Raw genomic sequence first — 26,994 nt, forward strand, 5'->3', positions numbered from 1 at the left:
ATACGATGTGGCCATAGCCTTTTTTCAGTAACAACTCTGATCCTGTGGGCAAGCTCAAAGTTGGAGCCTGTAAGAGAGCAGTTTGAAGAGCCTTAAAATGCTTTTTGAGTCTCTGGGGGACCAAACCAGCTTGTCGGTTTGGGCCTACTGCGTCTCAGTTATAAGTTTATGTAAAGGCTGGGCAAAATCCCCATAACCCAGAATCCAAATGCGGCAATAGCCTGTAATGCCCAAGAAACCTCTCAGTTGTCTTAGTCATGTTTGGCTCATTTAGGAATTTCAAACAATAAAGTATAAGGATTAGACACTTATTATTCATATAGCTTGAACAAGTCTCCATTTATCATTTGACTTTTTTCCCCCCAAAATAGGAGTGTTGTAGGACTATTACAGGGAATTAATAGCTCCTGCTCCTTTAAATTCTCAGTGATGGGTTTTAACCCTTCCTTAACACCTCAGGTTTAATGGATACTGTTTTTGATGTGAAAATGGGTGAGGGTCTTTGAGCTTGATAGACAGGAACAGCATTGTGTGCTCGACCCACAGTTTTTCCATCAGCCCACACTTTAGGATTTACATTTTGTTCAGTTAATAGGAGAGAAAGAGCAGGTTCCATATTCATGAAAACAGAGGCCTGGACCTCGCTCAGAATATCCCTCCCCAGAAGCGGTGAGGGAGACTCTGGCGCGATTAGAAACTCGAGAAAACAGCACAGAGTCCCAGTTGTAGCTTAAAGGATGACTGACATAATAGCGTTTGGCTAGTGCAGACAGTCTGATTATGGTAGTGGATCCAGAGGAAAGTGGACCAGGGGCTTCAGTGAGCACAGAGAAGTTTGCCGCAGTGTCCAAAAGAAATCAACTGATTGGCCCTCCACAGTTATTGATACACGGGGCTCCTCAGGGGTAATTAGGATGGGAGTTTGTGTGGGGACCCCTGGGCCCCTTCAGTCCCGATTGTCCTAGGAGCCTGACCCCTGGGGCCTAGACCTCGGAGGGCAGTCTCTTCTCCAGTATGGTCCTTTGCAGACCGGACCTGGAGCAGGGGGCAGCTTAGATGCCTGAGGGCAATCCCACTTGAGATGGCCCTCCTTTCCACAGTAATGACAAGCCCATCCCTTTTCACCTGGGTCCCTCGGGGCATTTTTCTCAGGCTGTTTCAGAGCAGCTCTAACAACCATTGTTCACCGGCTTCTTTTTTGCCTTTTATTTTCCTCCTCATATTCTCTACCATAATATACCGTCTGAGCCAGCTGTAACAGTTGTTTTAAAAACTGGTTTGGTCCAAACGCCCATTTTTGTACCTTACTTACGTCAGAATATCTGGCAGCCGACTGAGTGAGAAATCTATCTTTCAAGGATCAACATCAGTAAACCTGTAGAGAGCCTCCAATAATTATTTAGGAATTTACCAGGAGTTTCCTTCTGTCCCTGTTCTTTCTCAGTAAACTTAGCCTAGTCTTAGCACGTGCTCACTTGAGTGCTTCAAGAATACATTCAGCAAAGTGGCTCTGTTATAGGAACTGCTTGTCTCCCAGTCGAGAGGAGGGCTATTTCGAGCTCCCTCTTTCCCCCTTATCTCCAAAAGTAGTAGCTTCCTCCCAAACTCAAGTTTTCACAGTCAGGAGTCAGCGTCTGTCCCAAGACATGCATCTCTCCAAGTAAGCTCATAGAGTAAAGTTAGTCCCATAAAGTCTTATATGTACTTTTTGGATCCTCTTGATAGTCTCAACCACAATTGGTACGGTTTGAATTTCTACTGAGACTGAGGCAACCCCTCCTAGAAGTGTGCCCTGACTCCCAGCCTGTTCAGTCGGGAGCCCTAGGTTCAGGGGCAAAGTAAGAGAACAGGAGGCAGCTGAAGGTTTCACACCCAAATCTGTATCCTTAGGACATAAGGCTGGCATGTCTGGCAGAGAGATCAAGAGCAACACATATGGCACTTCTGCCCATTTCTCTTGTTTTCTACAGATCCGGTCTAGTTGTAAAACAGTATCGTAATTGAGAGACCCTTTAAGAGGCCAGTGTTCCCGTCTTCTAAAGGATACCGTGGCCATTCATGATCACAGAAGAAGATCAGGAGTGTCTTTTTTAATCTCTGGGGATCAAACTTGTCCCAGTTTTTAAAATACATTTTAAAGGAGTGGTTTTTGGAACTGCTAGCTCCCATCTGGAAGAGAGGAAAAAAGCGGCATCCACAGCCGTGGCTTTTTCCCACTGGAAGCATCCTTCCCTGCTCTAGATGGGGGTGTAGACAGACTCTCCACCAAAGCTTTCCTTCCCTGGTCGGACTTAGTCTGTCCCTTATTGATGCAGGCGTCTCACTCGTCCCTCCCGGTTCTACCCCCGAGGCGGGGTGGAGATGCACCAGGGGTAGACCTGATGCCATCCTGGACTGATTGAGTTCCATACCAGCAAGACCTTTGTTTGCTTTGCCCTTTTCTCAGATGGCACCTGGGTTGGACCAGGCTAGTTTCCCCAGAATGTTTCCCAAGCTAGGACTCCGGGGGGAAGCATCCGTCTTTCATGTGCCTATGTGCATTCCTGAGTACAGTCCTGACCGCAGTAGAAGCAGTGAGTCATAAAGGGATGAACAGCAATCAAGGTATCCCTTCTGAGTGTCACCACGCCACTATATGTGATAGCAAAAGGGGTGGTGGAGGGTTGGCCAGTGAGGAAAAAATGATTTTTGTCCTCCAGTTACCAGGGCCAGTCCTTCCAGTTCATTTCCACAGATTCCACAAAAGGAGAATCTAGGGAGTTGAGACGAAGGCCATCAGAGAGCCTTCTCTGGTCCACTAAGAGCCAGCATTTCCCATCTGACCAGCTCCTGCAATTCCCGAGCTGTGTCCTCAAAAGCCTCATGGTCACCAGTATTGGAGCTTCAGCTTCAGCATCAGTCCTTCCAATGAATGTTCAAGACTGACTTCCTTTAGGACTGACTGGTTTGATCACCTACAATCCAAGGGAGTCTCCAGAATCTTCTCCAACACCATAGTTTAAAAGCATCAGTTCCTCGGTGCTCGGCTTTCTCTCTGGTCCAACTCTCACATCCATACATGACTACTGGATAAACCATAGCTTTGACTAGATGGACCTTTGTCAGCAAAGTCATGTCTCTGCTTTTTCATATACTGTCTAGGTTGGTCATAGCTTTTCTTCCAAGGAGCCAGTATCTTTAATCTCATGGCTGCATCATCATCTGCAGTGATTTTGGAGCCCAAGAAAATAATGTCTGTCACTATTTCCATTGTTTCCCCATCTATTTGCCATGAGGTGATGGGACCAGATGCCATGGTCTTAGTTTTTTGAATGTTCACTTTTAAGCCAGCTTTTTCACTCTCCTCTTTCACTTTCATCAAGAGGCTCTTTTGTTCTTCTTCACTTTCTGCCATAAAGGTGGTGTCATCTGCATATCTGAGATTATTGATATTTCTCTTGGCAATCTTGATTCCAGCTTGTGCTTCTTCCAGCCCAGCATTTCACATGATGTGCACTCCATATACGTTAAGCAGGGTGACAATTAACTTCCTTGATGTACTCCTTTCTCAACTTGGAACCAGTCTGTTGTTCCATGTCCAGTTGTAACTGTTGCTTTTTGACCTGCATACAGGCTTCTCAGGAGGCACGTCAGGTAGTCTGGTATTCCCATCTCTTAAATTTTCCACAGTTTGTTGTGATCCACACAGTCAAAGGATTTGGCATAGTCAATGAAGCAGAAGGAGATGTTTTTCTGGAATTCCCTTTCCTTTTCTGTGATCCAATGGATGTTGGCAATTTGATCTCTGGTTCCTCTGCCTTTTCTGAATCCAGCTTGAACATATGGAAGTTCTTGGTTCACATGCTGTTGAAGCCTAGCTTGGAGAGTTTTGAATGTTACTTTGCCGGTATGTGAAAAGAGCGCAGCTGTGTGGTAGTTTGAAAATTCTTTGGCAATGCCTTTCTTTGAGATTGGAATGAAAACTGACCTTTTCCAGTCCTGTGGCCACTGCTGAGTTTCCCAAATTTGCTGGCATATTGAGTGCAGCACTTTCACAGCATCTTCTTTTAGGATTTGAAATAGCTCCGCTGCAATTCCATCACCTCCACTAGCTTCGTTCGTAGTGATGCTTCCTAAGGCCCACTTGACTTTGCACTGCAAGATGTCTGGTTCTAGGTGAGTGATCACACCACTGTGGTTATCTGGGTCATTAAGAGCTTTTTTGTATACTTCTTCTGTGTATTCTTGCCACCTCTTCTTAATATCTTCTGCTTCTGTAAGGTCCATACCATTTCTGTCCTTTATTGTGCCCATCCTTCCATGAAATATTCCCTTGGTATCTCTAATTTTCTTGAAGAGCTCTCTAGTCTTTCTCATTCTGTTGTTTTCCTCTATTTTACTCAAGTATATTTTATTAACGTTAATGATATCTTTTATTATTTTAAAGTATGAACAACATCCAGAATACTATCATTTTAATGTGAGTAATAAAACATTATTGAAATGCTTTATCATCTTTTTTCATACTAAATTTTAAATTTCTTTGTGCATTTAATACTTATGGGACATCTAAATTTGGACTAGTAATGTTTAAGGGCTGATCATCCCACATGCCTAGTGGCTACTGTTTTGGACAGTTCTGTTTTACGAGAAGGCCCTAGAAATCTGTATGTTTAAAAACATCCTCAGGGATAGGGGAAGGAAATGGCACCCCACTCCAGTACTCTTGCCTGGAAAATCCCATGGATGGAGGAGCCTGGTAGGCTGCAGTCCATGGGGTCGCTAAGAGTCTGACATGACTGAGCGACTTCACTTTCACTTTTCACTTTGATGCATTGGAGAAGGAAATGGCAATCCATTCCAGTGTTTTTGCCTGGAGAATCCCAGGGACGGGGGAGCCTGGTGGCTACTGTCTATGGGGTCGCACAGAGTCGGACACGACTGAAGCAACTTAGCAGCAGTGATTCTTATCAAGAAAGTTTGGAAAATACTGCTTCAGGGAGTGGTGGACACTAAACAGTGAGGTTTTAGCCATTTTGGTGGCCTCACAGACACGTAATGTTGGAGGGGAAGAGGCTTTGGAGGTCATGTGGCACAATTTCCCCTTTTACTGATGAGTAATTGATTTGCCAAGTCACATGGTCTGTTGCAGTCAGAGCTGGAACTAGAATCTGTCTCCAGATGTTCTATTTTTATTCTTTCCACTGCATTCATGTGTGTTCCTCAGGCTGTCTGAATTATGTGGGGAAAAAAGCTGTCAAAGTGATATCTGGTCTACCAAACCTCAAGCCACATTTGATTTTGAGGCAATAGAAGGTACCACTTACTGAGTGCCTACTATGTACCCAGCACTGTGCTGTGTGCACCTTACATGTTAAGTTTAAACCCTCACAAGGAAGGTGTCAATATTATGTCCATTTTAAAGATGAGAAGAGTAGGAACATCTTCAAGTTCACAAATGATAAGTGGCCTGGAGGGGCTTTGAACTAGGGTCTGGCTCCTAGGCCATGTCTTTCCCAACATGGCCTAGTCCTCAAAGACAGGATGTCTTGTCTCCTCGTGGTGCTGAGGCAAGGGCTGGAGGTTCTAACAGTGCACCCGAATGGAGTGATGACCTTCCAGCCTCGTGTGACCCAGTCACTGCCGCCATGGCTCTTCCTTATGCTTGGGAGCATTTCTCCACGACGGCCCCCCTCTTCTGAAGGTTGCCAGCTCCCATCACCCCCTTGCTGTGGACATGATCTTCTGGTTCTCACAGCCCTCATCACAAGGATGGGAGAAGTCATCCTGCCCTTTGCCTCTACCCTAGCCACATCTCTATTCATAGCTCCAGTGTCTAAAGCTCTGGAGGTTGGATTCTCAGGTTCTCAGTTTAAAAATTGTAGCTGGGGAAGATTCCTCACATACAGATTGTCATTTGTTGAACTGGAAAATCCATCCACTGGAGGAACTTGGTGAGGTTGCCATGCCTCTGTATTTGGCTTGGCAACCATCTAGGAGACCTTCCAACTCTTTGGGGTTGGTATAACCTAGAACCTAGTCATCAGTTTGGAATGGAGTGTTTTCAGGAAAATGAAATTGTCATGTTCTGATTCATATACACACACAGAACTCAGGAAAATGTGTGTGTGTGGAGGGGGTTGATGGAAGTCTTAGAATTGGTATACTGTGTTCAGAATAAGCAAGGTCATTCTTCTTCCACTTCATAGAATGATGGGGCGCTTAGAGCAAACAGAATTTGTAAGCCTCACTCATACCCCAATCTTTTATAAATGGGTAAGAATAGGTCAAAATCTGCAACAAGTGATCATGGAAATTAGCCTTAGGAGAGAAAGTCAAGAACAGCACAAAGAGGTGTAAGTATCAAAAGTGGGGACAGGGGACTTCCCTGGCAGTCCGGTGGTTCAGACTCCCTGTTTCCATGGCAGGGGGCATGGTTTCAATCCCTGATCAGGGAACTAGGATCCCACATGCTTCAGGGCACAGCCAAAAAAACAAAAAACCACAAACAAAAGTGGTGACAACCACAGGCCTTTGCCTTTGGGACTGAGTAAAGGGACTGACCATGGGGATAGTCTCCAGGCCAGACCAGCAGCACCAGCATCAGTATCTCTTGGGAGTTTGTTAGGAATGCAAATTCTTGTGCCTCACCCCAGACCTACTGTGTCAGACCCTCTGGGGTTGGAGTCAGGTGGTCTTCGATGTAATCAGTCCTCCAGGTGATTCGGATACTGTTTTTGGACAGTAGTTGTCAACTATTGGAGATTGAGGCTTGTACTATTGGGGCATTTTGGGGAAAAATGCCAGGCCTTACATCTGAGTCATTCTGATTTAATTGGTCTGGAGTGACACTTGGGCAAATGTTCAGATTAAAGCTCCCAGGCTATTTTAATGTGTAGCCAAGGTTGAGAACCACTGCTTTAAGAAATGATGTCCTCGATTCTGGGCCCAGCTCTGCCCCACCAGCTGTGTGACCTCAGACACTTCACTGATCTGCACCTCAGTCCTTGTATCTGTCAATAGGCCCCAGGAAGCCAGCTGTTGTCACTGATCTCTAGGACACTGTCCAGCTCTAAGAAACTTGGGAGCATTAGCGGGTGGTGCCTCTAAAGCTTCCCCCTAAATCCTGGCCTAGTGCTACTAACTGGGGGTCGTGGGTGGAATCCAAGGCAACCTCAAGGCATCCAGCCCTCTGTCCACCTGTATGGTCAGGCCCCTCAAGATGGCTGTGCCCTTGCTCTCTGTTCATTCCCTGCCTGACCAGGGCCTGCTTCACCTGTATGTTAGGCAGAGGTCTGAACTCCCTACCCACTTGCCCCAGGCCCCAGCTGGTGACTGTTCTCTTCCAAGGTGCAATGAGGGGCGTGCCTCTTTGATAGCTTCCCTGGTGACTGATGAGCCCACCTGAAGTCAATTCCCCTATAACCTGTAGCCTCCCCTCCCACCTCACCATGCCCCACCGCCACCACACACCCCACGCCCTGCCCGCTGCCATGTTCTGCCCACTGTCTGTCGCTGCACAAGGTGGGGTGTGGTTCCAGGCCCTTGCTTCAGACAGGTAGGCTCCCCCAGCCATTCAACCATGTCATCTCTGTCGCCAACTCCGATCTCTTTCTTTGGTCATGAAGCTGGGCAAGTGCAGGGGTGAGGCCCCCAAATTGGTGGGCCAGCACCATGGAGACCGAGGAAACTCCCGTGAGTGCTGAGTCGTCAGGAAATACAGGACAGAGAATGGAAATGTGCGGGGTGCCAGCTCACTTGTGGGGCCCAAAAGTGCCAGGAGTGACCCTGCAAGTTACTGGGAAATGCCAAGGTGGCTGTCCACTAGCCTGTGGGGCCTTGTGGTGGCTGTCCTTGCTGGATGGAGGTGCCTCTGGGCAACAATGGCCTCTAATGGCTCTGCTGTTTATCAAAGTGAGCCTCTTGTAATTGATTAAGCTAGCTTTCTAGAAGGAATTGGTATTTCTCTGATGCCTTTGAGAAGGAATTGAGAAGGAATTGGTATTTCTCTGATGCCTTTGAGATATAAATAACCTAGTTGGGCTCTCTGGAACTTCAGTCTTGTGTGAGCTCTAAGAGTTAAGGGGAAACAAAAAGACCTTTCAGGTAAACTCTATGAGGAATAATTATATTTTGTGAATGTCTCTCTATGGTAGTCTCTCCAGATTTTGGTTACTTGAAACTAAACTAAGTCAAATGAAGAGAATTCCTGGATAATCTGGGTCATTTCAAATAGGATAAACAATTAGAACATTAATTGGCTGGGTGCATCTGTGTACCTACATTTTCCTGCTGTGGAGAGAAGACCAACAGCTTAAATTTTCCAACCAGGAAATGCATAATTACTTGCTTCTTGTTTTTTGCCAGACATTAAGGTTTTTAAAGGTTAAGATTATTGAGTTCAGTCGCTCAGTCTTTGCGACCCCATGAACTGCAGCATGCCAGGCCTCCCTGTCCATCACCAACTCCCAGAGTTTACCCAAACTCATGTCCATTGAGTTGGTGATGCCATCCAACCATCACATCCCGTGTTGTCCCCTTCTCCTCCTGCCCTCAATCTTTCCCAGCATCAGGGTCTTTTCCAATGAGTCAGCTCTTCGCATCGGGTGGCCAAAGTACTGGAGTTTCAGCTTTAGCATCATTCCTTCCAAAACACCCAGGGTTGATCTCCTTCAGAATGGACTGGTTGGATCTCCTTGCAGTCCAAGGGACTCTCAAGAGTCTTCTCCAACGCCACAGTTCAAAAGCATCAATTCTTCAGTGCTCAGCTTTCTTTATAGTCCAACTCTCACATGCATACATGACTACTAGAAAAGCCATAGCTTTGACTAGACGGACCTTTGTTGGCAAAGTAATGTCTCTGCCTTTTAATATGTTGTCTAGGTTGGTCATAGGTTTTCTTCCAAGGAGCAAGTGTCTTTTAATTTCATGGCTGCAGTCACCATCTGCAGTGATTTTGGAGCCCCCCAATAATAAAGTCAGCCATGTTTCCATTGTTTCTCCATCTATTTGCCATGAAGTGATGGGACCAGATGCCATGATCTTGCTTTTCTGGAGTTTTAAGCCAACTTTTTACTCTTCTCTTTCACTTTCATCAAGAGGCTTTTTAGTTCCTCTTCACTTTCTGCCATAAGGGTGGTGTCATCTGCATATCTGAGGTTCTTGATATTTCTCCTGGCAATCTTGATTCCAGCTTGTGCTTCATCCAGCCCAGCGTTTCTCATGATGTACTCTGCATAGAACTTGAATAAGCAGGGTGACAATATACAGCCTTGAGGTACTCCTTTTCCTATTTGGAACCAGTCTTTTGTTCCATGTCCAGTTCTAACTGTTGCTTCCTGACCTGCATACAGGTTTCTCAAGAGGCAAGTCAGGTGGTCTGGTATTCCCCTCTCTTTCAGAATTTTCCAGTTTATTGTGATCCACACAGTCAAAGGCTTTGGTATAGTCAATAAAGCAGAAATAGATGTCTTTCTGGAACTCTCTTGCTTTTTCGATGGGCGAGTGGGTGTTGGCAATTTGATTTCTGGTTCCTCTCCCTTTTCTAAAACCAGCTGGATCATCTGGAAGTTGACGCTTCATGTATTGCTGAAGCCTGGCTTGGAGATTTTTGAGCATTACTTTACTAGCATGTGAGATGACTGCAATTGTGTGGTAGTTCAAGCATTCTTTGTCATTGACTTTCTTTGGGAATTGGAAAGAAAACTAACCTTTTCCAGTCCTGTGGCCACTGCTGAGTTTTCCACATTTGCTGGTATATTGAGTGCAGCACTTTCACAGCATCATCTTTTAGGATTGGAATAGCTCAACTGGAATTCCATCACCTCCACTAGCTTTGGTTGTAGTGTTGCTTCCTAAGGCCCACTTGACTTCACCATCCAGGATGTCTGGCTCTGGGTGAGGGATCATACCATCGTGATTATTTGTGTCATGAAGATCTTTTTTGTACAGTTCTTCTGTGTATTCTTGCCACCTCTTAATATCGTCTGCTTCTGTTAGGGAGCATTTCTGTCTTTTATTGAGCCCATCGTTTCATGAAATGTTCCCTTGGTATCTCTAATTTTCTTGAAGAGATCTCTAGCCTTTCCCATTCTATTGTTTTCCTCTATTTCTTTGCATTGATCACTGAAGGAAGCTTATCTTACCTCTCCTTGCTATTCTTTGGAGCTCTGCATTCAAATGGGTATATCTTTCCTTTTCTCCTTTGCTTTTCACTTCTCTTCTTTTCATAGCTATTTGTAAGGCCTCCTCAGACAACCATTTTGCTTTCTTGCATTTCTTTTTCTTAGGGATGGTCTTGATCCCTGTCTCCTGTACAATGTCATAATTCTAATTATTGTAGCCAAGTTTCTTTATCGCTTACATTGTAATCAGGTGCCTAGGCTTGTCCTTTTAAGTCTTTTATAGACAGTTATTGTTTTATCTGATGCTTTTGCAAAGTGCTTCACCTTCAAGAAGATTCATAGGAAGGACCTTTTGATGTGACAGGCCTCTGATAAATTTCAAGTTGTAGTAATATTTCTAAACTGGCTAAGAACTTAAAGAATCTTAATGGAAGACCTGATGGCTTCATAAAAAATTAACAAAAGGGTTGGTTACTGAGTGAACTGGTGAATATGGTTATAATTTTTACGAGTTTTGTCTAGGATATTGCTGGTTTTGATCTGTGTTTTTCAGATTAAGGAAGCCCTTCCCCTCAAGTTGGTTTTGATTTATAGCACTTTGGTAAACTACACCTGTGGGTAGAATTGATGCTCTTTTCTTTCTCTCTGCCTGGTCCCTCCAGATATTGGACACTCTTGGGTTCTGAGCAGCCTTAGCAGATGAATGGGAAAGACTGTCTCCTGTCATGTGCAGGAATTGCGATATTCTGGGGACCTCTAGAAGAGAGAAGTTCACTGAGGAGGAGTGTGAGAGCAGGTTTTTGGCATGGCTTTTTTGGCCTTTGAGAGGCTTTTGGGGAATTTGGTCTGAGACTTCTGAAGATTTCCACCACAGCCACTTTGTGTCCTGTGTGCTTAGTCGCTCAGTTGTGACTGACTCTTTGTGACCCCATAGACGGCAGCGCACCAGGCTGTGCCGTCTCTGGGATTCTGAGGCAAGAACACTGGAGTGGGTTGCCATTCCCTTTTCCAGGGAATCTTCCTGACCCAGGGATCTCCTGTGTTATGGGCAAATTCATTACCGTCTGAGCCAGCAGGGGTGCCCTACCTAAAAGTAACATGGCAATTATGTGGGCCTAAGGAGAAGGGGACGACAGAGGATGAGATGGCTGGATGGCATCACTGACTCGATGGACGTGAGTGTGAGTGAACTCCGGGAGTTGGTGCTGGACAGGGAGGCTTGGCATGCTGCAATTCATGGGGTCGCAAAGAGGCGGACACGACTGAGCGACTGAACTGAACTGAACTGAATGCCTGTGTGTGAGTTGCTTAGTCGTGTCTCATTCTTTCTGACCCCATGGACTGTAGCCCACCAGGCTCCTCTGTCCATTTTGGAGGAGCATATATGGTCAGTTGACCAGACTTATTTTGCAAATTAGTCTTGATTTGGCTGTTTGGTGGAGATGAGGGTAATTTTAGAGCAATATTATATTTTGCTACTGCTGCTGCTAAGTCGCTTCAGTCATGTCCGACCGTGTGCGACCCCATAGACGGCAGCCCACCAGGCTCTTCCGTCCCTGGGATTCTCCAGGCAAGAACACTGGAGTGGGTTGCCATTTCCTTCTCCAATGCATGAAAGTGAAAAGTGAAATTGAAGTCACTCAGTCGTGTCCAACTCTTTGCGACCCCATGGACTGCAGCCTACCAGGCTCCTCTGTCCATGGGATATTCCAGGCAAGAGTCCTGGAGTGGGTTGCCTTTGCCTTCTCTGAATATTACATTTTAGTGGATGTTAAATTCTAGTTCTGTTCATTGAGGTCTGTGTTTATGAAGGTTATTGTGTTAACCATACTTTTGCCCTGATGTTCTGGAAAGAAAATGATCTAGTGAAATTGTCACACAGTATAACTGCTCATGAAGTGCGCCATTGCTCTAAGTCTTCTGCTAAAAGCACATGTACAATGCTTGTGTGACAACTGGGTATAAGTGATAACATGTTGGCTATAGGTGATAAAAATAAAGTGTTTCCTCCTCAACGTACCTCTGAGGCTGCTCATGAGATCTGATTAATTTTCCTGCAACATGAATAACTAGCAAAATTCAGAGGAGACCTCACACTGAGGGACATAATCTGAACCTGGGGTAGGAGCCAGCACCCCAGCGTTAAGGGATGGGTATTTTGATCATCACTGCTTTCTGATTTGGAAGATGTGACATCAAAAGGGGAACTGATCGAAAAATCTGCACATAGTGTGGGGGGAGTCATTCTGGTTTACACATGGTTTCACTTAGATTTTACTGACCAGAGCAACCGTTCTGTCATCGTTCAGATATGCATTGTACATCTGCTTTGGCCATTGAAGAAGGGAATCATTTTGAAAGTCAAAATGGAGTAGTTGTGGTTTATACATCCAAAGTACAACTCGGTGACCACTGTATGGGTGATTTTAGACATGTTCTTGTATCATTCAACAGTTGAGTTTTCTGAATTGTATTGCAGATGACAAAATTCACAGGCAGGTGTGGTTTATCTTAGAATGTGGCTACTGCTTGTGTTTTGCTTTCTAGTCATCATCTCCCCTGTGTTGAGCCTGTTAGATGTCTTACATTTTCTCCCTCGTCTGAGGGAGGAAATCTGTTTGTAGATGGAGCAGCAACACTGGCCTTACTGCAAGATATGTCTAATTGCTGGGTGTGCAATGAGATGCTGCTGTTGTCCTCCTCGGGACTTCTGTGGAAAATTGACGTGGCAGATATGACGATGTAGGAACTACTGAAAGTGGAGGGGAGGGAAATACTCACCATTTTCTGGTTCCATGTGCCAAGACATCAGAAGGACCCCTGTAAGTAAATGTCACTGTACAGCTGACAGCCCATGAGCCCCCAGGGCTCTGTTGTGTGGAGTGGAATAGGCTGGCTTCGGGATACACAGTTCCAACTAATGGGATTCAGTTCAGTTGCTCAGTCGTGTCCGACTATGACACCATGGACTGCAGCACACCAGGCCTCCCTGTCCATCACCAACTCCTGGAGCCTACTCAGACTCATGTCCATTGAGTCAATGATGCCATCCAACCATCTCATCCTCTGTCATCCCCTTCTCCTCCTGCCTTCGATCTTTCCCAGCATCAAGGTCTTTTCCAATGAGTCAGTTCTTTGCATCAGGTGGCCAAAGCATTGGAGTTTCAGCTTCAGCATCAGTCCTTCCAATGAATATTCAGGACTGATTTCCTTTAGGATGGACTGGCTGAATTTCCTTGCTGTCCAAGGAATGTTCTAGAGTCTTCTCCAACACCGTAGTTCAAAAGCATCATTTTTGTGGTGCTCAGCTTTCTTAATATTCCACCACTCACATCCATACATGACCACTGGAAAAACCATAGCTTTGACCAGATGGACCTTAGTCGGCAAAGTAATGCCTCTGCTTTTTATTTTTTTTCCTCCTTTTATTTTTTTATTGTTTTTTTAGTATTTTATAATAACTTTATTTTTTTTAATTTTTTTTTTAAATTTTAAAATCTTTAATTCTTACATGCGTTCCCAAACATGAACCCCCCTCCCACCTCCTCCCCATAACATCTCTCTGGGTCATCCCCATGCACCAGCCCCAAGCATGCTGTATCCTGCGTCCGACATAGACTGGCGATTTGATTCTTACATGATAGTATACGTGTTAGAATGCCATTCTCCCAAATCATCCCACCCTCTCCCTCTCCCTCTGAGTCCAAAAGTCCGTTATACACATCTGTGTCTTTTTTGCTGTCTTGCATACAGAGTCGTCATTGCCATCTTTCTAAATTCCATATATATGTGTTAGTATACTGTATTGGTGTTTTTCTTTCTGGCTTACTTCACTCTATAATCGGCTCCATTTTCATCCATCTCATCAGAACTGATTCAAATGAATTCTTTTTAATGGCTGAGTAATACTCCATTGTGTATATGTACCACAGCAAGTTGGTCACAGCTTTTAAGTTTAATCAGGTCCCACTTGTTTACTTTCTTTTGCCTACTTTTGATTGATGTCTTTATCAACCATTTAAATTTAACCACGTGTAATTACATTTCAGGTTGTCTTTTATAATCAGCACATAATCATATTTTGTTTCCTAGCCTAGTCTGAGCAAGACTTTATTCCAGAGTGTAAAACATTTCCTATTAGCATAAGAATTGATGCATTTGCTCCTATTTCTGGAATCTTTTTCATACTCTCTTTTCGGCTCATTTGCTATATTTTCTACATTTTCTTCTCACTTGCCATTGTTTTCTTTCTTTTTTTTTGGTGATAATTTGATAGGTGGTTCTTAATTCTAGTAGTGATTGCCTTTAAGTTCATTAGATGTAACCCTTAAACTATGCTTCTTCAGTTGTCAAAATGAAGAGCAAATGAGTCATTTTTTATATCACCCTTTTAAGAATTAATAGGCTTCATTTTTGTTTGTCTTGTTTTGCTTTTATATCCACAAATTCTCATCTTTACTAATGTAATCTAGGGTCATAAAACTTCTCCATCCATGGCATTTTCCAGGCAAGAATACTGGAGTGGGTTGCCATTTCCTTCTCCAGGGTATCTTCCCAAACCAGGGATCAATCCCAGGTCTCCTGCATTGCAGGCAGACTCCTCACCCTCTGAGCCACCAGGGAAGTCAATTTATTATATAAATGTTCTTTTTTATGATTTGGCTTTGGATTTTGCATTCAATTTAGTAATCATATTTCTAACAATTATTTTCATTAAACTGACTATTTAATTGACTTTCTACTTTGCTGCCAACCTTTTTATGGTGTGGTACAATGTCTTCCACTAGAGCTTGCAAATAAGAATTACCTGGAGATTGTTTTTTATAAATTCACATTCCCTGACTCTACCTCCCATGTAGATATTCTAATTGTATGCATCTAGCACAGCCTTCGCATGACCCTTCTCTGGCTTCAGCCTTATTGTACTCTGACAATTGTAGCCTGAATTGCTGTAGCAGAAGTAATGGGAGAAAGGGTGGGGGAGGAGGGAAAGGGAGGACTTTAAGAAAGGGTTTCCTGGGAGAAGGAAGAATTCCTAGTTTTCCAGTAAGTCCAGATGATGCCGAAATCTTTACAGTCACCCCCACGATCCTTATCCCCAATCCCCAGTTAAGAACTGAAGATTGAGAAAAAGGTTTGAGAACTGATTTTGAAACAGGAGGGTAGGGGGCAGGGCACAACCTTTAAAAGAATGACAGAACCCGAGGACATGACCTAAACTGATTAAAACCAACTAGGTTCAAGATGGTGGATAAGTTGACTTCCAGTTGACCTTGAGCCTCAGTATAAGCTTGTTGTAACACATTAGATGCTCAGTGACATACGCACAGGCACCGTGAAAGTTCCAAGGCCCACCAGAAAGACAAAAAGTGAGCAGTGGCCCAATTCCTGGAAATCCTCACCCTTCTCCCAAATAGCTGGAAGACTCCTCCTGCTCATTCAGTTCAGTTCAGTGACTCTTTGCGAACCCATGGACTGCACATGGAGGCACAACAGCCTCCCTGTCCATCACATTAGCCTATGAAATTCAGTTCAGTTCAGTCACTCAGTCGTGTGCAACTCTTTGTGACCCCATGGACTGCAGAAAGCTAGGCCTTCCTGTCCATCACCAACTCCTGGAGCTTACTCAAACTCATGTCCATCAGGTTGGGGATGCCATCCAACCATCTCATCTTCTGTTGTCCCCTTCACCTCCCACCTTAAATCCTTCCCAGCATCAGGGTCTTTCCAATGACTTAGTTCTTTGCATCAGGTGGCCAAAGTATTGGAGCTTCAGCTTCAGCATCAGTCCTTGCAATGAATATTCAGGACTGATTTCCTTTAGGATGGACTGGTTGGATCTCCTTGCTGTCCAAGGGACTCTCACAGTCTTCTCCAACACCACAGTTCAGAAGCACCAATTCTTTGGCACTCAGCCTTCTTTATAGTCCAACTCTGACATCCATACATGACTACTAGACAAACCATAGCTTTGACTAGATGGACCTTTGTTGGCAAAGTAATGTCTCTGCTTTTTAATATGCTATCTAGTTTGGTCATAGCTTTTCTTCCAAGGAGCAAGCATTTTTTAATTTCATGGCTGCAGTCACCATCTGCAGTTATTTTGGAGCTCAGAAAAATAAAATCTCTCAACTTTTTCCATTGTTTCCCCATCAATTTGCCATGAACTGATGGGACTGGATGTCATGATCTTAGTTTTCTGAATGTTGAGCTTTAAGTGAACTTTTTCACTCTCGTCTTTCTCTTTCATCAGTTCAGTTCAGTTCAGTTCAGTCACTCAGTCGTGTCCAACTCTTTCCGACCCTATGAATCGCAGCACGCCAGGCCTCCCTGTCCATCACCAACTCCTGGAGTTCACTCAGACTCACGTCCATCGAGTCAGTGATGCCATCCTGCCATCTCATCCTTTGTCGTCCCCTTTTCCTCCTGCCCTCAATCCCTCCCAGCATCAGAGTCTTTTCCAGTGAGTCAACTCTTCGCATGAGGTGGCCAAAGTACTGGAGTTTCAGCTTTAGCATCATTCCTTCCAAAGAAATCCCAGGGCTGATCTCCTTCAGAATGGACTGGTTGGATCTCTCTGCAGTCCAAGGGACTCTCAAGAGTCTTCTCCAACACGACAGTTCAAAAGCATCAATTCTTCGGCGCTCAGCCTTCTTCACAGTCCAACTCTCACATCCATACATGACTAGTGGAAAAACCATAGCCTTGACTAGACGGACCTTAGTTGGCAAAGTAATGTCTCTGCTTTTGAATATACTATCTAGGTTGGTCATAACTTTTCTTCCAAGGAGTAAGCGTCTTTTATCTTTAGTTCTTCTTCACTTTCTGCCATAAGGGTGATGTCATCTGCATATTTGAGTTTATTGGTATTTCTCCGGCAATCTTGATTCCAACTTGCACTTCATCCAGCCCAGCATTTTGCATGATGTCCTCTGCATAGAAGTTGAATAAGCAGGGTGACAATATACAGCCTTGATGTACTTCTTTCCTGATTTGGAACCACTCTGTTGTTCCATGTCAAGTTCTAACTGTTGCTTCTTGACCTGTATACAGATTTCTCAGGAGACATGTCAGGTGGTCTGGTATTCCCGTCTCTTTAAGAATTTTCCACAGTTTGTTGTGATCCACACAGTCAAAAGCTTCGGTATAGTCAATAAAGCATAAGTAGATGTTTTTCTGGAACTCTCTTGCTTTTTCTCTGATCCAACAGATATTGGCAATTTGATATCTGGTTGCTCTGCCTTTTCTAAATCCAGCTTGAACATCTGAAAGTTGTTGTACTCTGTACATCATATACTGTTGAAACCTGGCTTGGAGGATTTTGAGCCTTACTTTGCTAGTGTATTGCAAGAGGGCATCAGAGGGCAGACACACTGAAACCATACTCACAGTAAACTAGTCAATCGAATCACACTAGGACCACAGCCTTGTCTAACTCAATGAAACTAAGCCATGCCCGCGGGGCAACCCAAGACAGGCGGGTCATGGTGGAGAGGTCTGACAGAATGTGGTCCACTGGAGAAGGGAATGGTAAACCACTTCAGTATTCTTGCCTTGAGAACCCCATGAACAGTATGAAAAGGCAAAATGATAGGATACTGAAAGAGGAACTCCCCAGGTCAGTAGGTGCCCAATATGCTACTGGAGATCAGTGGAGAAATAACTCTAGAAAGAATGAAGGGATGGAGCCAAGGCAAAAACAATACCCAGCTGTGGATGTGACTGGTGATCGAAGCAAGGTCCAATGCTGTAAAGAGCAATATTGCATAGGAACCTGGAATGTCAGTCCATGAATCATGGCAAATTGGAAGTGGTCAAACAAGAGATGGCAAGAGTGAATGTCGACATTCTAGGAATCAGTGAACTAAAATGGACTGGAATGGGTGAATTTAACTCAGATGACCATTATATCTACTACTGTGGGCAGGAATCCCTCAGAAGAAATGGAGTAGCCATCATGGTCAACAAAAGAGGCCGAAATGCAGTACTTGGATGCAATTTCTAAAACGACAGAATGATCTCTGTTCTTCTCCAAGGCAAACCATTCAATATCACAGTAATCCAAGTCTATGCCCCAACTAGTAACACTGAAGAAGCTGAAGTTGAACGGTTCTATGAAGACCTACAAGACCTTTTAGAACTAACACCCAAAAAAGATGTCCTTTTCATTATAGGGGACTGGAATGCAAAAGTAGGAAGTCAAGAAACACCTGAAGTAACAGGTAAATTTGGCCTTGGAGTACAGAATGAAGCAGGGCGAAGGCTAGCAGAGTTTTGCCAAGAGAATGCACTGGTCATAGCAAACACCCTCTTCCAACAACACAAGAGAAGACTCTACACATGGACATCACCAGATGGTCAACACCAAAGTCAGATTGATTATATTCTTTGCAGCCAAAGGTGGAGAAGCTCTATACAGTCAACAAAAACAAGACCAAGAGCTGACTGTGGCTCAGATCGTAAACTCCGTATTACCAAATTCAGACTTAAATTGAAGAAAGCAGGGAAAACTGCAAGATCATTCAGGTATGACCTAAATCAAATCCCTTATGATTATACAGTGGGAGTGAGAAATAGATTTAAGGGCCTATATCTGATAGATAGAGTGCCGGATGAACTATGGAATGAGGTTCGTGACATTGTACAGGAGACAGGGATCAAGACCATCTGTATGGAAAAGAAATGCAAAAAAGCAAAATGGCTGTCTGGGGAGGCCTTACTAATAGCTGAGAAAAGAACACAAGGAAAAAGCAAAGGAGAAAAGGAAAGATATAAGAATCTGAATGCAGAGTTCCAAAGAATAGCAAGAAGAGATAAGAAAGCCTTTTTCAGTGATCAATGCAAAGAAATAGAGGAAAACAACAGAATGGGGAAAACTAGAGATCTCTTCAAGAAAATTAGAGATACCAAGGGAACATTTCATGCAAAGATGGGCTCGATAAAGGACAGAAATGGTCTGGACCTAACAGAAGTAGAAGATATTAAGAAGAGGTGGCAAGAATACACAGAAGAACTGTAGAAAAAAGATCTTCAAGACCCGGATAATCACGATGGTGTGATCACTCATCTAGAGCCAGACATCCTGGAATGTGAAGTCAAGTGGGCCTTAGAAAGCATCACTACGAACAAAGCTAGTGGAGGTGATGGAATTCCAGTTGAGCTATTTCAAATCCTGAAAGATGATGCTGTGAAAGTGCTGCCCTCAATATGCCAGCAAATGTGGAAAACTCAGCAGTGGCCACAGGACTGGAAAAGGTCAGTTTTCATTCCAATCCCAAAGAAAGGCAATGCCAAAGAATGCTCAAACTACCGCACAATTGCACTCATCTCACATGCTAGTAAAGTAATGCTCAAAATTCTCCAAGCCAGGCTTCAGCAATACATGAAGCATGAACTTCCAGATGATCCAGCTGGTTTTAGAAAAGGCAGAGGAACCAGAGATCAAATTGCCAACATCCACTGAATCATCGAAAAAGCAAGAGAGTTCCAGAAAAACATCTATTTCTGCTTTATTGATTATGCCAAAGCCTTTGAATGTGTGTATCACAATAAACTGTGGAAGATTCTGAGAGAGATGGGAATACCAGACCACCCGACCTGCCTCTTGAGAAATCTGTATGCAGCTCAGGAAGTAAGTTAGAATGGGACATGGAACAACGGATTGATTCCAAATAGGAAAAGGAGTATGTCAAAGGTGTATATTGTCACCCTGCTTATTTAACTTATATGCAGAGTACATCATGAGAAACGCTGGACTGGAAGAAACACAAGCTGGAATCAAGATTGCCGGGAGAAATATCAGTAACCTCAGATATGCAGATGACACCACCCTTAAGGTAGAAAGTGAAGAGGAACTAAAAAGCCTCTTGATGAAAGTGAAAGAGGAGAGTGAAAAAGTTGGCTTAAAGCTCAACATTCAGAAAACGAAGATCATGGCATCTGGTCCCATCACTTCATGGGAAATAGATGGGGAAACAGGAAATGGCAACCCACTCCAGTATTCTTGCCTGGAGAATCCCATGGACGGAGGAGCTTGGTGGGCTACAGTCCATGGGTCGCAAAGAGTCGGACACGACTGAGCGACTTCACTTTCACTTTACTCCTTGGAAGAAAAGTTGTGACCAACCTAGATAGTATATTCAAAAGCAGAGACATTACTTTGCCGACTAAGGTCCGTCTAGTCAAGGCTATGGTTTTCCCAGTAGTCACGTATGGATGTGAGAGTTGGAATGTGAAGAAGGCTGAGCACCGAAGAATTGATGCTTTTGAACTGTGGTGTTGGAGAAGACTCTTGAGAGTCCCTTGGACTGCAAGGAGATCCAACCAGCCCATTCTGAAGGAGATCAGCCCTGGGATTTCTTTGGAAGGAATGATGCTAAAGCTGAAACTCCAGTACTTTGGCCAGCTCAGGCGAAGAGTTGACTCATTGGGAAAGACTTTGATGCTGGGAGGGATTGGGGGCAGGAGGAGAAGGGGACGACAGAGGATGAGATGGCTGGATGGCATCACTGACTCGATGGACGTGAGTCTGAGTGAATTCCGGGAGTTGGTGATGGACAGGGAGGCCTGGCGTGCTGCGATTCATGGGGTCGCAAAGAGTCGGACATGACTGAGTGACTGAAGTGCACTGAACTGAAGTGAACTTTCTAGTGTTTGAGATGAGTGCAGTTGGGCAGTACTTTGAACATTCTTTAGCATTGCCTTTCTTTGGGATTGGAATGAAAACTGACCTTTTCCAGTCCTGTGCCCACTGCAGAGGTTTCCAAATTTGCTAACATATTGAGTGCAGCACTTTGACAGCATCATGTTTTGGATTTGAAATAGCTATTGTCAATGATATAAAGATGTACAACTTGAAAGTTGTGAGTTAAGTTTTATTTGGGGCAAGATGAGAACTGCAGCCCAGGAGGCAGCGTCTCAGATAGCTCTCAGAGACTGCTTCAAAGTGGCAGTCGGGAAAAGACAATATATAAAGTTTTGGTGAATGGAGTTCAATGCCATGAATCACTCACTTTACGAGAGATTTTTGTGAGTCCTGAGGATCTGATGTCACCCTGAAGGGATTTAGTGCTTCTCTAGATATGAGCAGATGCGATCATATCTCATGATCTCAGGATGGAGATCATAAAATCAGTTCCTAAAAACATCCAACTATCTGAAGACCTGTCCCACCAGATTCCCTGGAGCACAGAGCCCTCACTCCACCCTGAACTCCCTCAGGGATTGTTGAAGGTCAACAGGTATGGCAGCATGGGGTTCAGTCTGTGTAGATGCAGATGGCAAATGCCTTTGTGGTTCAGTCATTGGCAGTGCTCTTGGTAAGTGCCAATTTGTAGTTGACACAGCCCCCTTGTGGTCATAAATCCGACCATACTTTGGGGGGCATTTCATGACCATTTTTTCCCACGTTGCTGGGAAGGCTCATTCCCAGTTCTGAAGAAGGTTTGTGTATATGTGTGTATATATATATATATGAACACATGTTCCTGAGTCTTAACCACTGGACCACCAGGGAATTCTATTGTTGGTACTTTCTGTTTCTCTAGTTCTTTTTTTTCCATCTTTTTTTAAATTAAACTTTATGTTGTATCAGTCCTGGGTGTTCTTTGGAAGGAATGATGCTAAAGCTGAAACTCCAGTACTTTGGCCACACCATGCGAAGAGTTGACTCACTGGAAAAGACTCTAATGCTGGGAGGGATTGGGGGCAGGAGGAGAAGGGGACGACAGAGGATGAGATGGCTGCATGGCATCACTGACTGGGTGGACGTGAATCTGAGTGAATTCCGGGAGTTGGTGATGAACAGGGAGGCCTGGCATGCTGCCATTCATGGGGTCGCAAAGAGTCGGACACGATTGAGCGACTGAACTGAACTGAACTGACTGATAGCCAGTTAACAATATTGTGATAGTTTCAGGTGGACAGCAAAGGGCAGTTACTATTTTCAATGAGTAATGGAGAAGACAAAAATAGGAACATATGTTAAAAGAAAAAAGAGACATTGTTTCTAGGAAATTCTTTGTGTTTGCTCGAGTCATCTAAGGTTGCTTATCTCAGTCATTTCAAGCAGGTTTCTAATGAGCTATTGACCAACACTCCTAAAAAGCCCCTCAAGAAGCATGTCCTGCTGTCAGTGACTCACTCATTAAACAAACATTCACTGAGCACCTACCGTGTACCAGGTTGTGTGTTAGATGCTGGGGACACAGAGCTGTGGAGTCGAAGCCTGCTTTGAAGCATGGTGTAAGTGGGAGAAGGTCAACAGGCAAAGAGTTCAAAGGTCTGTCAAGAGGGTTCTTGGAAGACCTCTCACAAGGGCCAGGGGCATGCCAGTTTGCAGCTGGGGTGTTTGAAAGTGCCCAGTAGATGCCTCTCGCCAACCTGCAATGTGAGTAACTTACAAAGACAAAACAAAGAAGTGGGCAGGTAGAGAGAAAATGGCTAACTTCCCCCTTGATAGAGCTGCTGCTGGCTCAGTTGGTAAAGAATCTGCCTGCAATGCAGGAGACCTGGGTCCGATCCCCAGCTTGGGGAGATCCCTGGGAGAAAGAAACGGTAACCCACTCCAATACTCTTGCCTGGAGAATTTCATGGATAGACGAGGACAGCCTGCAGTCCATGGAATTGCAAAGAGTCAGGACAGAACTGTGCGACCTTCATTTTTTTTCACTTTCATATGCCAACAGGGGAGCTTCCCAACCAGAATTAGACTGATCCACCCACCCAGCATCCAGGGACAGAGCCTGCCCCTGGAGCACTGGAAGACCATGGTGGCTCACTGGGGCAGCTTGTACTCAGAAAGTTAGAGTTGAGACAATACATGCCCACATATTGTCTGTATGGTATAGAGAGTTGGTGTAAATGTGTAAACATGTATAAATGAACTTTACTCCTTAAAGCTAATCCTTAGATTAATCCTTAGAGGTGGTTAGTTAGCGTTTGAACCCACATTCCAGAGAAGTTTAAGCACTACAAATGTCATTATCTAAATCTATACCCAGAGGATGTTAATAAAAGTGTTAGAGATAATTTTTCATTGCCAAAATGACTGGTATTTGATATGTGTATATATATATATATATATATGGCATGCTAGAAAGATTCTACTGGCCTAACGGTCCTCACAGAAGTAAGGGAGCTCTCTTGGGTCTCTTCTATAAGAGACTCATTCATTAGGGCTTTACCCTAATGACCTAATCACCTCCCAAAAGTCCCACCTCCTACTACCATCACCTTGGGAGTGAGGTTTCAATACACAAATTTGAGGGGACATAGTAGGGACAGAGGTTTGGAGTGCCATCTCTAGTTTTAACAGGTGAGCACAATTCACAGAGAAGTATTCAATCTATAAATATTTGTTGGGCCATTAATATATAAATAGCAAATGTATAGTAGTAACTCTAGGGGGTAGATGGTATTTCCAAAGATAACCACCACAGTTTTCCAAGGGTAAAATTTTTTCTGTATGCTATGCATATAGAGCCCAGAAACCAGGGGCCCCTTAAGCATGTTTCTAATGTTCAGTAGATGATTAACCTCTGCATACACACTGCCTTTGAGAAGGGAATGGCAACCCACTCCAAGACTCTTGTCTGGAGAATCCCATAAACACAATGCCTGGCATGTGGTAGTTTCTCAATAAACACCTGCTGAATAAATAAAGGGATAAATCTAGACGAAGCATGATACCCCTCTGTGTTAGCTAGCCATTGCTGCATAGCAAATCACCCCAAACGTTAGCATCTTAAAACGATGATCTTTTATCTCACAGTTTCTGTGAGGGAAAAGTCAGGAAGCAGCATGGCTGGGTGGTTCTGGCTGAAGGTCTCTCACAAGGTTGACACCTCTCATCGAAGGTGTCAGCTAGGACTACAGTCATTCAAAGCTTGATGAGGCAAGAAGACCCCCTTCCAAAAATACTCATGAAGTTTTGGCCAGAGTTGCCAATTCTTTGTCATGTTGGCTTCCTCACAGCGCTGCTCACACAGGGCAGCCAGCCTGCTCTAGAGCAGATGACCATGAGGATGCAAAAGAAAGGCCACACTGCCCTTTATGACCAAGTCTCCAGTCACCATCACTTGGGCCTTATTCTGTTCACTAGAACCAAGTCACTAAGTTCAGCCACCACTTCAGGGAAAAGGATTACAAAACATCAGAGGACCGCTGGGGACCATCCTTGAGGGCTACCTACCACACCTTGGGAATTGTTAACTGACTGTAAATAGCAGCCTCCAAATGCTCAAATGTGTTCTTTGCTGTGAAAGTGGTTATAAATTGTTTATCAACCTTTCTCTAGTAGTTTTGTGAACATGGTAACACTATTACCTCTGTGCTTTTCAAATGCAAAGGGCACTTCAGCAGGTAAATGGACAGTGATAACAACTACTTTTGCACTGCAGAGATTCCAGGTAGGTTCAGACGAGTTGCTTTGGGCAAGTTTTGGTTCCCACCTTTTTTTAAATTAAAAAAAAAAGGTTTTTTTGGCTGCACAGCATGTGGAATCTTAGTTCCCTGACCAGGGAGTGAACCCACATCCCCTGAACTGGAAGCACAGAGTCTTAACCACTGGCCTGCCAGAGAAGTCCCTGCATTCCTATATTTGAAGCACAAGACTGTTACTTTGACTAGAATCGAAAGTTCAGTTTGTATTTCTCAAGCCCATCTTCACCAAGTTCAGCAAAGCTAGTATACCAGTTTGAGTATTAAAAAGAAAAACTACTGATTCTGATAGCCCATTTTATTTAAACTCTTGGTCTAAGATGACCTGTAAAAGCAAGCAAAGTATTAGGTTGCTGCAAATGTAATTGTGGGTTCAGACCATGAAATTTAAATCAGTATAACTAGACTCAAACTCATCTTTGTGAATCAAAATAGGAACCATTACAATCAACACATTTTTGCCAACGAGAAATAAGTTTGTTTATTCCTGTAGCATAAAAATCTGTGCTTCGCAAAAACAGAATTATAGACCAATGGAACAAGACAGGAGACAAGAATACACACTGGGGCAAAGACAACCTCTTTAATAATCGGTGATGGGAAGAATGGACAGCTACATGTAAAAGAATGAAATTAGAACACTTAACACCATTCACAAAGAGAAACTCAAAATGGATTAACGATCTAAATGTAAGACCAGGAACTATAAAACTCTTAGAGGAAAACATAGGCAGAACACTCGATATCATAAATCAAAGCAAGATCCTCTATGACTCTCTTCTTAGAGTAATGGAAATAAAAACAAAAGTAAACAAGTGGGACCTGCTTAAACTTAAACACTTTTGCACAGCAAAGGAAACTATAAGAAAGGTGAAAAGACAACCCTCAGAAAGGGAGGAAATAATAGCAAATCAAACAACTGACAAAGGATAAATTTCCAAAATATACAAGCAGCTCATACAACTCAATTCCAGAAAAACAACCCAATTAAAAAGTGGGAAAAAGATGTAAACAGACATTTCTCCAAAGAAGACATACAGATGACTCAGACAGACATGAAAAGATGCTCAATATCGCTTATTAAAGAAATGCAAATCCAAACTACAACGAAGTACCACCTCACACCTCATCAAAAAGTCTACAAGCAGGAGAGGGTGTGGATAAACACTTGCACTATTGGTGGGAATGTAAATTGATACAGTCACTATGGAAGACGGTATGGAGATTCCTTAAAAAACTAGGAATAAAACTACCATATAACCCAGCATTCCCACTGCTAGGCATATACCCTGAAGAAACCAAAACTGAAAAAGACACATGTACCCCAATGTTCACTGCAGCACTGTTGACAACAGCTAGGACATGGAAGCAACCGAGATGTCCATCGACAGATGAATGGATAAAGAAGTCGTGGTACATATACACAATGGAATATTACTCTGCCATAAAAAGGAACACATTTGAGTCAGTTCCAATGAGGTGGATGAACCTAGAGCCTATTATACAGAGTGAAGTAAGTCACAAAGAGAAAGATAAACATCGTCTACTAACACATATATACAGAATCTAGAAAGATGGTACCAAAGAATTTATTTGCAGGGCAGCAATGGAGGAACAGACATAGAGAACAGACTCATGGACACGGGGAGAAGGCAGGAGAGGGTGAGATGTATGGTGAGGGTAACATGGAAACTTACATTACTATATGTAAAATAGATAGCCAAAGGGAATTTGCTGTATATCTCAGGGATCTCAAACAGGGTCTCTGTACCAACCTAGAGGGGTGGGATGGGGAGGGAGATGAGAGGGAGGTTCAGGAGGGAGGGGACATATGTATACTTATGCCTGATTCATGCTGAGGTTTGACAGAAAACAAATTCTGTAAAGCAATTATCCTTCAATTAAAAAATAAAATTTAAAGATAAATGAATATTTTTTTAAAAATCTGTGCTTCAGGATTTGATTAAATTCTTGGAAAGCATTTTCTGCCTCCTGCTGGTTGTGGAAGCCTTTCCCTCACAAAACGTTGTCAGGATGCTTGAAGAAGTGGTGAGCAAGAGGTCAGGTGAATATGGCGGATGAGGCAAAACTTTTGCACCAACCTAATATCACTATCAGGAATTTCTGATGGAAAGTGATTGGTGTTTGCCCAAGAACAAAACATGGATTTGCTTCAGGGAAGGGGGAAAGAAGTTTTTTTTTTTCTCTCTTGGGTCTAAAAAACACGCACTTTCTCATACACAAAAAAATCAAAGTAAGGAAAATTAAATGCTTTTTATTAATGAATTTGCCATACAGAAATTTTGGGTGAGTTAGTCAGAGGCTAATGTGGTTTCAGGTGAATATTTTCCAGTGGGTAAACATACATAGCCATTTGGTGGGATAGGGAAAGGGGCCTTCTGTCTATTTTTAGCCCATTATTTCTGCAGCCTCAGCCAGTGCCTGCACAACT

The 26,994-nt window shown here is 43.6% G+C and overlaps 1 protein-coding gene and 1 long non-coding RNA gene across 2 annotated transcripts in view; both read left to right on the forward strand.

The window, feature by feature from the left end:
- Positions 1-26,994, forward strand: part of DMD (dystrophin) — a gene marked incomplete in the record, with an annotated part of 2,117,027 nt that overhangs the window by 2,022,328 nt on the left and 67,705 nt on the right. The window contains 1 exon segment of the mRNA XM_018043695.1: positions 12,651-12,845. Coding sequence (XP_017899184.1) covers positions 12,651-12,845 — 195 coding nt within the window.
- The window catches only part of LOC108634326, a 42,151-nt gene that overhangs the window by 14,190 nt on the left and 967 nt on the right, over positions 1-26,994 (forward strand). The gene's annotated exons all lie outside the window — the stretch shown is intronic.

This window comes from Capra hircus (genome assembly GCF_001704415.2).
Source record: "Capra hircus breed San Clemente chromosome X unlocalized genomic scaffold, ASM170441v1, whole genome shotgun sequence".
NCBI classification, from domain to species: Eukaryota; Metazoa; Chordata; class Mammalia; order Artiodactyla; family Bovidae; genus Capra; species Capra hircus.